Raw genomic sequence first — 11,405 nt, forward strand, 5'->3', positions numbered from 1 at the left:
CTTTCCATACTCATTTAAAAATTACAGATTTGAGTCTTCCTATCTTTGGTAAAAAAAAAAAGTATATATTAATTTAAAAATTTTTTTTTAGATGTTTTTAAAAATACTTCTAATTTTTAAAGCTATAAGCACAAATACATATACATATATAAATTTTTTAATTTATCAAATATAAAATAAAGTATTCGTACTTTTGAAAAATAAAAACAAAAAATACAAAAACTTTTTAAAAATTTTTTATCAAATCAAGTCCAAGCAATATCTATTTGTTGTGATGAAAATAAAAAGCAATATCTCTTAATAAGGCACGCATATATAAGATTTGAAGTCATTAGAAAATACTAATAATTGAATCATCTTTTTCTAGTAAATGAATAAAAATAATAAGAGGCGGCTAATAAATTCATAAAGGTGTTTTATGATGTTTTTTGACTAAATAAAGGTCAACTTTCTTTGAGGTTATTTTATTATATAAAAAATTTAGTTAATATATATATTTAAAAGTACATATTAAAATTATTATTTAAAAAATTATAAAAAAATATAAAATTTATTTTTTAATGTATCTATTTGATATTTATTAAAATTAAAGTTGTAAAATTTTTTATTAGTAATAAATTTAATATATATTTTTAAAATATATGTTAGTTAAATCCAAAAGAATATTTCGTTGAAGCAAATAATGTTATATTTAACAAGTATATTAGGGGCATTTACGTACTTATGTTATTGGATCAATCGATTCAGCATAAAGACAATAAAGAAAAATTGACATAAATCAATTCAACATAATGACAGTATTAATAAAGAAAAAATAAATACCAATACACAATCCCCGGCCTGTAGGTAAGGGGTTCGGTTTTTTGTCACTTTCACATATTGTCACCAAATTGAATAAAAATGAATATAATAATTAATTAAGTATAGTTGCCTTAATTAAACCCACTTGGGACCCAACATCTGCTCCCTGGCTAGGTTTATTTGAGAGGAAAATAGAAAGAAAGAAAAAAAAATTGAAAGAAAAATATTTATTTTTAATTGTTTATTTAAAAAAATTTAAAAAAAAATTGAATAGTATAAAAAGAGTTTATGGGATTCACTAATTTTTTTTCTTTAATATTAGAAGAAAAAAATGAAAAATTTGTTATATTTTTTTACTTTTAATATTATTTCTTCTTTTTTAATATATTTTATAATATAAAAATAAAATTATCTTTTTATAATATTTTTTATTTTTCTTTTATCTAAATATATCTAAAAATAATAATAATTTACTTAATTTTTTTATTTCATTTATTTTTTTTTCATTTCTACTTCATTCCTCTCTATTTCTTTCCTTTCAACTAAATATAAAACAAGTGAATATGTTGTTTTTCTCTTTAAAATATATCTATCACTTTTTTTCTTGATATGCTTTATTCTGTTTTTAAGCATTAAATTTAAGTTAATTATTATACCGAATCATCCTTGTTTTATCTTTTTTTTTTTTGATAAATTTTGAAAAATAAGCATAACATTAATTGAGTGATAATATTTGAACAATAGCACAATTCAGTTGAGATTATTATGAAATAACTTTTTTTGGGTATAAAAAAAATCTTTTGGGTACATACAAAATTAACCATATATAGTAAAAAAGAAAAATCACAGGCATGTGTGATGGAGACATGGATGACCCATACTAATAGGAAACCGTTTGAAAAAGTAGAAAACTAGAAAAAGACCTTTACCCCAAATAATTTAAGTTCCACTAATTAAGAAGAAGTTAACTCTTATGCCAGTTGCTTGTAAATTGTGGAGAGAAATTAGCAAAGCAATGAATGTCATTTATTTGATTGATTACGACCATTATGATTTTAATAAGGGAGGAGTAAAGTCAAATGACTCAAATGCTCACAAGAGATAGAACTCTCTTAGCACGTTACATATGAATTCAAACACTATTTTGTTATATGTTAAACTTTTATTATTGATTAAGAAAGTAAAATCAAGTTGAAAATGATTCATACTATTAATCTATTATCATAACTAATCATGCTTGTAGCTTTGTTAGTCACAATTAAGATTTTTCATCTATTTCAATGAGTGTGCCTAGTGGAAATTGAATTCTAAATGGACCTTTTGTCTCAAGCTTAACAAATATATTTTTACAAATAGTATGTTTGAGAATATTATATTTCGGTATTATAAAAGACTTGTTTGTTTAGCGTTACAAATAGTTAGAAATTATTTTTAATATATTATAAAGAATAAATTAGGATGCGTTTGTGTTATTATACATATTCTTAAGTATAAACTTTTAATTCTTAGAATAACTCTAGTGCCAATAAAAAATGATTTTTTTGACAAAAAAATATAACAATTGAGTGATATATAATAACTTCATACCTTAATTTTTATTTTCTTAGCATGAGAATATTAAATATCTATTTTTTGGATAAAACATAATATTATATTTTAAATAATAAATGATTTTTGAAAATTAAATTTAAAGTTTCAAATAAATATGATAATAATATATTTTTATAAATACTATTTAAAAATAAATTAAAATTTCTTAAAAAAAAGTATAAGTATAATAAATATATTGTCAATAATAATTAATTATTATATTTTAAACATATATATAAAGAGATCTATCTAAAAAAAATATATATATATAAAGATATTTTTATTAGATACAATCATACAAAAAAATATTTTTATTAGACACATCTATAAAAATATTTTTATTAAACACAATCATAAATAAAAATTGACAAAAATTGATAGAAATACTGTTAATAATATAGCGGTATTTATTTCTTAAAACAAATAAAGCTAAAAAGTTGTTCCCACGTGCAACACGCAAATAACTGTGAACAGAAGAAAATCTGAATAATCTATTATCTTATTATGTGTGTGTCATAGTTGACTAACATAAGAGCCCCACTTAAATGCTGTGGGCCAAAATATGAATTGATTTTTCAACATGACAATGTGTCCTCTAGTGAAACGTAGCAACAAGCAAGCCAAATAGAAAACATAGCCAACAGAAGTGTATGTTTGCACGAAAAGAAAAAATGAGAAGGAAAAGAAATTATTAATACCAAATGACATGCATGTCTATTATACTAAAATAAACATGCATCATGATTTTTGTTTAAAAACGGGGGCATACTTGTCAGTCAGCCCTCAGTTATCATTGTTAATGTGTGGAGAAAAATTTAAAGTGAGAGAGTTTCATATGTCTTATTGATATGAAGATATTTTTGTTTATAAAGATAATAATTAAAAAATATTAAATAATTTAATATGTTTTGACTAAATTATTTAATATAATATTTATTGAGCAGAGTTTCATACGTACTATTTAGAAATTTTAGCATCCCATGCACCGGAAGAACCATTAATACACAATAATATTTGAGTAATAATTTAGAAAAAATCTAGGAGACTAATAATAATTTAAGTTAATTAAGTTAATTTTGTTTAAATTTAAAAAATTAGAGTAGTAAAATTTTCTTTTGTAATGAATCTGTTTTTTAACTAGGATAAATACTATGATGTTTAAAAGGTGATATTTTTACTTAAAAAAATTAATATTTAATTTAAAAATATAAAAATAAATAATTTTTAAAAAATTAAAATTTATTATAAAAGGTAATTTAAGTTTAGACAACAATTCATACACACTATAGAATTATTCTTTAACTATAATTGACTTTATTCTTAATTAATTTTTTAACGGAACCGAATAATTTAACATTAGTCACACATATTAGGTGTCTACTTTTATCGGTTTAAACTTTAAGAAAACGTTATAGCATATCAGCATTGCTAAGTAGTTTTCCTTGAATCAGTTGTGAGTATTTTGAAACTCTAATGCAACACAGGAAAGAGCAAAAATCATGATGAAATGGGCAGATCTTATTGAAGAAAACGTAGAAGAACTAGCAGCATTAGACGCCATTGATGCTGGAAAGTTGTACCACTTAGTTAAGGTCTTGGACATCCCTGCAGTTGCAAATTGTTTACGCTACTATGCCGGTGCTGCCGATAAGATCCATGGCGAGGTGCTAAAAGGTGCTAGAGAGTTCCATGCATATACTTTGATGGAACCAATTGGTGTTGTTGGACACATCATTCCTTGGAATTTCCCTAGCACCATGTTTGCTGCCAAGGTTAGTCCTTCCTTGGCTGCCGGTTGCACCGTCGTCCTTAAGCCGGCCGAACAAACACCTCTGTCCGCTCTGTTTTTCGCGCATTTAGCTAAACAGGTATTCTCTTTCACACACACATGAGACATCCAATCGTGTATTGTTATATCAGCAAAAATCGTTATTATGTCTACATTTATATACAAATGTGTAATTAATTCCATGATCAAATTTGTTACTTGTACCTAAAGCTATTTGATTTTCCTTGTTTATTTGACCTCTTTTGAAGGCTGGAATTCCGGATGGAGTTCTTAATGTAGTACCCGGATTTGGCCCAACTGCTGGTGCTGCAATAAGCTCACACATGGACATTGATAAGGTAATTTATTATACATGTAAGGATAAGACTCATATCCAGTTGTCTTCATGTGAAGTTGTTAGTTGAGAATCGTTAGATGATTTGATATGCTTGACTAAATCATTATTTAACATTTTTCAATTAACACTTCAAGTAAAGACAAGCGCATGTGAATTTCTACTAGCATGTAAATGTTACATATTTTGATTTAGAATTAGTAAGATTTTAAGTGAAGCTTGCTAAAATTGATTTTCCATGGTGGATGAATAGGTTAGCTTCACCGGTTCAACGGAAGTAGGCCGTGCCATAATGCACGCGGCGGCTAGCAGCAATCTGAAACCGGTGTCACTTGAATTAGGAGGAAAGTCACCTCTTCTAATCTTTGATGATGCTGATGTAGATAAAGCTGCTGATCTTGCTCTCTTGGGAATCTTGTTTAATAAGGTGACGTTTTCTTTTGTAGAAATCCTACTCTTTTTGCATAAAGCAACTAACTCAGCACTTTCATCTCTTAACAATTTTGGCTTTGAATTTCAGGGAGAAATTTGTGTTGCAAGTTCAAGGGTGTTTGTTCAGGAAGGGATATATGATGAGTTTGAGAAGAAGTTGGTTGAGAAAGCAAAAGCTTGGGTTGTTGGAGATCCTTTTGATCCTCAATCTCAGCAAGGCCCTCAGGTATTTGGATATTCACAAAAAGATAGCATGAAAATGATATTTTGGAGATTTAGATGTTTATGTTATGCGGTTTAGTTAAACATCACTTAAAAAAAATATTATTTTCGATCTTTTTATGTTCATATAATTAGTTTATTTTTCATGTAAAAACAAAAATAAGTAATGAGAAATTATCAGTAGTTAATATTTTTAGTTAAAAAAATTTAAAAATTAGCTAGCACTAATTCAAATATAAAATAAATATAAGAAAAAAAAATTTTAATCAACTAAGATTTTCTCTTGTTAACTAAGTATGAATTATGATGATACTTATTTTTAGTTGACTAATAATAGTTTTTCATTTGTAGGTTGACAAGAACCAATTTGAGAAAATCCTTTCATATATAGAGATTGGAAAGCAAGAAGGAGCAACCCTACTAACAGGTGGTAAAAAAGTGGGCAACAAGGGCTACTACATTGAACCTACAATCTTCTCTAATGTCAAGGTGACTTTTTTAACTCCACAAAAATATGAAACAGGGTGTTTTCAGAACAATTAGATAACTAACCATAATTTTTTTTTTGGTTTTTCCCCCTTTATATTCATTACAACCTGTATAGGAAAACATGCGCATAGCACAGGATGAAATATTTGGCCCTGTCTTGGCACTGATGAAGTTCAGGTAAATTATATCTTTATAATATTTTTTGACACAAATAAATATGTTAGAGATAAAATTAAATTAAAAATAATAAAAATAAAATTAAACATTGGAGATATTTAAAAAAAAAAAACACACAAACATTAAAAATAAAAAATATACTTTATCGATATTTCTATTTTTATGTTCCTCTGAAAAGCATTGATATTTGTCTGTTGACGATAACTAAATGAAATTATGTGCAGGCATTATTTGGATCAATTGCTACTTTGCTTTTGGGAATGACATTCCTTATGGAGGGTATAAGCAGAGTGGGTTTGGAAGAGATTTTGGAATGGAGGGTCTACATAAGTACCTACAAGTTAAATCTGTTGTCACTCCCATATACAATTCTCCTTGGCTTTGAATTAGATATGTAGTTTTGTGTGTGTCTGTGTGTGAAACTATAGTGTGAGCAATACAGCAGTTTATGCATGTATAGTTCATCAAAGCAATAAAATTTGAGCCACTTATTATTGTGCATAAAACCCAATTTTATAGGAGACGATAAAAATAAAAACGTTAAAAAGACAAAAAAAAGAATTTATCTTATTTAATATTATTAATTATTATTAAAATTAATAAATATTAAATAAGATAAATTATGATTATTTTGGTTAATTAATTAATATTTTTATTAAAAATTAGGTTAAATAAGTAAGAGAGTTTAAATAGATAATTTTGTACAATGATTTATTTATCTAAACATAACATATTCAAGTGATCTCTTAAAGTCATATGATAGTTATCAATATAATTGAAATAAAAATGTTATGTACGTATAAAAAATTAATTTTTGAATTAGTTATTTTATATTATTTAATTTATTTTTAATATATATTTTATACAAATAATTTATTTAATAGTTTATTTTTAAAGATACTAGTCACTTGCTGATGCCCAAAACATCCATTGCTAAGGATGATAACGGAGCTTGCTAATTCTAAAACGCGTGTTATTGTCAATTTAAATCTCATAAATTTTTTTTGGTAGAATAGGAGGTCAAGGACCCAAACAAAGAAAGAAAAATAAAACAAAAAATAATAATAATACTAACTACATCCTCGTAATCTAAAAGAGTTAAAATTATCAAAAGATAAAACTTGTATGATATCTGAGGGGCACAACCCGAAAGTATGGAGGCCAAAAAATAAATCATAACCTTTCTTTATTAAAATGTTAGCAACAAAATTAGCTTCTCAAGAGAGTATAATTTTAAGGTAAATGCTACCCTATCCTCTCTAAAGTAACATGTAAGTTACCCTCTCTGATATGTCATATTTTAATTGGGTGTTTATTTTAACCTGAATTACTTTAATCTCATGAGAGTTAATAATATTTTGGAAGACAGTAACGGCTAATAAGACGATGATACTTAGGAGACACAACGACGACGACAAAGGAATGGGGAGGAGTAAACGCAATTAGAGAGAGTTGGAATACTTTTCTAGAAGAATGATTTGGGAAGAGAAAACAAAACACCCAATGAGACGGTGATTCTTGGGAGGCGTAACGACGACGATGAAGGAGTACAATGGGGAGGAGTAAACGCAATTAGAGAGAGTTGGAGTACCTTATCTGAAAGAATGATTTGGGAAGATAAAATAAGATAGCCACCGTAATGTTTGGGAGGCGTAATGAGGACGACAAAGGTACCTTTTCTAGAAGAATGATTTGGGAAGAGAAAACGGAACACCAATGAGACAGTGATGCTTGGGAGGAGCAACGACGACGAAAGAGTGGAAAAGGTAATTCAGGTTAAAATAAACACCCAATTAAAATGTGACACATCAAAGAGGGTAACTTACATGTTACTTTAGAGAGGGTACGGTAGTATTCACCTAATTTTAATGAACCAGATGAATACAATTTACCATATTACGAATGTCTTCAAGAAGAGCAGCACATGAATAGTGGAAAAGTGAGCCATTTTTTTATAAAATTTATAGCCATCAATAAGTCTGATTCAATGACAATATTTCTGGAGTTCTCTAATATAACAATTTACAACACTTTGATAATGGTCCATAATTTAGCGACATGAGAAGACCTTTATGATCCTACTTAAACGATTACAAATGACACCGTCATGCGAGGCATTATTTGTATGTGAGAAAAAAAATCTATCAACATTAATATCAATAACACCTTTTGACGGAGATACCACCTAATAAGATGATCATTGTTGATGTGTGACTTTTTTGGGATAAGGTTGCATTTCATCACACTATTAATGACCGAAACTCCTAATTTTTATACATTCTGCCACAGACATAGGGTTGGAGATAGATCCTTCAAATACCAGCTTATTGCGGAAGAACTAAAGGGATGAGACCGCCACACCAAAGGTGCACGACCAAACGCTATGAAGAGATAAGTTTCTGATGATCCATTCAAATCTATCAAGGGAGTAGAAGTTATTAGCAGGGCATTGAGGCTGTAGAATACACCAAACTGCTTTAGCAAAGGGACAATTTCGGAAAACATGAATTGATGTCTCATCGTTATGGTTGCACCGTGGATAAGCTGAACAATTCGTCAAGTGTCTCCTCTTTCTTTCCACATTTGTGAGAATTGCATCATGAATTAAGAGCCATGAATGACCTAATACGTTTAGGATCCCTCCAGTGTCAAATGAGGTTGAAATTTTTGTTTTATATTTCTGGAATTACTTGGAGATATTGGTAGGCAATCTTCAGTTAAAAAAGTCCATCTCAGGTGGGGGCTCAAGCAATCTGATCACTTTGCTTCCATGAGGAAGGAGGGGATAAAATTTCAATTTTTTGAGTAACCTCTTCGGGGAGCCATTTTTGAAGTTTAGTCATGTCCCAATCATCTGAAACAATTAAGAAATCTGTGAGAGACAATCCTGCTTCTGAAATTATACTTACATGATGAGTGTATTGATTTAGACTTCTAAATTTTGGAACCCAGTTATCTTTCCAAAAATTAACTTTTGTGCCGTCACCCACACGTCAAATGGTGTTATCCTGAACATCTTTTCAAGAAGAGCAGATACCCTTCCACAAATTATAATCATTATTTCTTCTTTCTATGGTTGGTATGATGTCATAGCCACATCTATATTTGGCTCTCAACACCTTTGACCAAAGCGCATCTTTTTTCTCCATCAAACCCCAACTAATTTTCATCATGTAGGCATGGTTGAGATCCTTAACTTGCCGAACTCCTAAGCCACCAGTTCTTTTAGGTCTACCGATAGTTCTCCAATTTAACACGTAAATTTTTTTGTTTGCTCGATTTTTTCCCAAATAAAGCTCCTGCGTTTACGATCAATAAAGTTACATATAAATGAAGGTAAAATAGCAATTTGCATAGTATAAGAAAGAATAGATGATTGACAAATTTCACCAAGGTAGATTTGCCGACTATGAATAGAGATCGGTGCTTTTCAACTATTAAGTCTAGCTATGATCTTAGTTTCAACCTCCTTGTATGTTTCTTTGTTGACTCTTGAGTAGATAATAGGAACACCTAGATACTTTTGTCAAATCATCGGTTTTAGAGAAATTCAGGTAATTACTAATTTGGCTTCTCACATTATGCCCCACATTCTTGAAAAAAAATACGAATTTTGCTTCTGTTTATTTTTTTGTTAGAGCTAGTACAAAAAGCCTAAAAAAATTTATTAATGATCTCAGCTTGAATTATGTTGGCTTCAGCAAATAGAATAAGATCATCAACAAAGCACAAGTAAAAGAGATTGGGACCATCTCGATTCAGCTGAATAAGTTTTTCAAAAATCCATATTAACTGCAGCATTGATGAGATGAGATAACTTTTTCATGCAAAAAACGAAAAAATATGGAGAGATAGGATCTCCTTCATAGATACCTCTAAAGAGAATGAATTCATCAAGAATTTCATCGTTCCATAAAACTCTCATCTCAGCCGTAGAAATGCAAGAATAAATTCAATAATATAAGAAGATATCCTAATCACCTGTAATGTATTTTTGAGAAAGTTCCACTTGAGACAGTTCACATTACTCATTGGCCTTCTTCTTTTTATTTTTTTCTTTTAAAATTAGATGTAAAATAAAAAATATTATTTATATTAATTATTTTTGTTATAAAATATATTTTTAGAAAAGTGATGGTTATATTTTTAGAAATTTAAATATTTTTATTTTTATAATTTTTTGTAGATTCCAATACAAAATATAGTAGTCTCAGTTACAAAATATATGATAAAAAATTATATTTTATTCTCTCAAATAAAATAAAAAATAAAAAAAATTTATTTTTCTAATTTTTGAGGTGTTACTGTAATAGTTTAAACTTTTATTATTTTAGAAAAATAGATATAAATAATTTTAGTTATAATTTACGGATATTAGTATATCCGATTCAATTCCTACAAAAAAAGATATGCATATTGAATCTGAACTCATCCATGTGCAGTCCAACCTAAATTCACGCCATGGGTACTAAAAGAAGGAGAGGAAGAGTTGAGTGGTGAACATAAGATCTTCAAAGTTTCAAAATGATCAAAACATTCTTTGTCCAAACCGTTATGATCACCCAAAATCCACAATGTTGTTTCCCTTTTATCCAATGTGGCATTGGTTATGTTGGATCATCCTCTGAATCTCTGATGCAGACTCACTGCTGAAAAGGGGGCACATGAACTATTATGATGCCTAAAGTTCAATATCGGATAGGTTTTAATTTTAGAGATTACTTTATAATTTTAGTACAAAAATTTTATTGTTTTATATTGATATTTATTTATTTATTTTGTATTTAAATAAATTAATAGAAGAATCAAATTATTCAATTCCTCTAAATGAATTTTGAAAATGTAATTCTCCTAAATCATATAATATATAAATCGTCCTAAACTTTTGTGTTTTAAATAATATATGAATCATGTTATCTTAGGATGATTTATTCATGAAATGCATTGCTAAAAAATACATAAATTGTCTCAAGTTTTTGTATTTTACAAAATGTATATAAATCATTCTAGGCCATTATGAGTTAAATTTTTTATCCTAAAACTTATTGTCCTAACACGATTTATGTGTAACTAGTCACCCTCAAGACTCTAGCACGATTTATGTATTACTATACTAAGACACACTAGATTAGGACGATTTACATTCAAAAACACAAAGCTCATGACCATCGAATAATTTATGTGCTAAAAGAGGTTATATATAAAGGAGAACCATGAATATCGATCCATAGTTAAGTTGAGAGTTTTAGGAAGATGATTGAGAATGTATTTTTGTAGATCATTATCAGAGGAAAATTGATGAAAAAGTGAGGGTGTAACGTTCAATAGTAAAAAAGCAGGTCAGTTCGTAAATCCTTGAACAGAGTTTTAGAGGATATACGAAATAGTATATTATAAAAGTAAATAAAATTACAATAAAAAGTAAATAAAATTCATATGAATAAAATTAAACAAAAAATAAAAAAATTTATACACAACATAAATATAGTATAATAAAAAATAAAAAAAGAATTTATATAAAAAATAATAAAAATATCATAAAAATTAACAAAAATAAGAATTTATATTAAC

General features: G+C 27.8%; 1 protein-coding gene across 1 annotated transcript in view; it reads left to right on the forward strand.

Annotated features, from left to right (window-relative positions):
* Nucleotides 1–5,854, forward strand: part of LOC107490260 (aldehyde dehydrogenase family 2 member C4) — a 9,476-nt gene extending 3,622 nt beyond the window's left edge. Inside the window, exons 3-8 of the mRNA XM_052261445.1 lie at nucleotides 3,876–4,259; nucleotides 4,429–4,518; nucleotides 4,768–4,941; nucleotides 5,035–5,172; nucleotides 5,520–5,657; nucleotides 5,773–5,854. Coding sequence (XP_052117405.1) covers nucleotides 3,876–4,259; nucleotides 4,429–4,518; nucleotides 4,768–4,941; nucleotides 5,035–5,172; nucleotides 5,520–5,657; nucleotides 5,773–5,838 — 990 coding nt within the window. The 3' untranslated portion in view covers nucleotides 5,839–5,854. The remainder of the gene's footprint in view (nucleotides 1–3,875; nucleotides 4,260–4,428; nucleotides 4,519–4,767; nucleotides 4,942–5,034; nucleotides 5,173–5,519; nucleotides 5,658–5,772) is intronic.
* The last annotated feature ends 5,551 nt before the right edge of the window (nucleotides 5,855–11,405 follow it).

Source organism: Arachis duranensis, chromosome 5 (assembly GCF_000817695.3).
Source record: "Arachis duranensis cultivar V14167 chromosome 5, aradu.V14167.gnm2.J7QH, whole genome shotgun sequence".
Lineage (NCBI taxonomy): Eukaryota > Viridiplantae > Streptophyta > Magnoliopsida > Fabales > Fabaceae > Arachis > Arachis duranensis.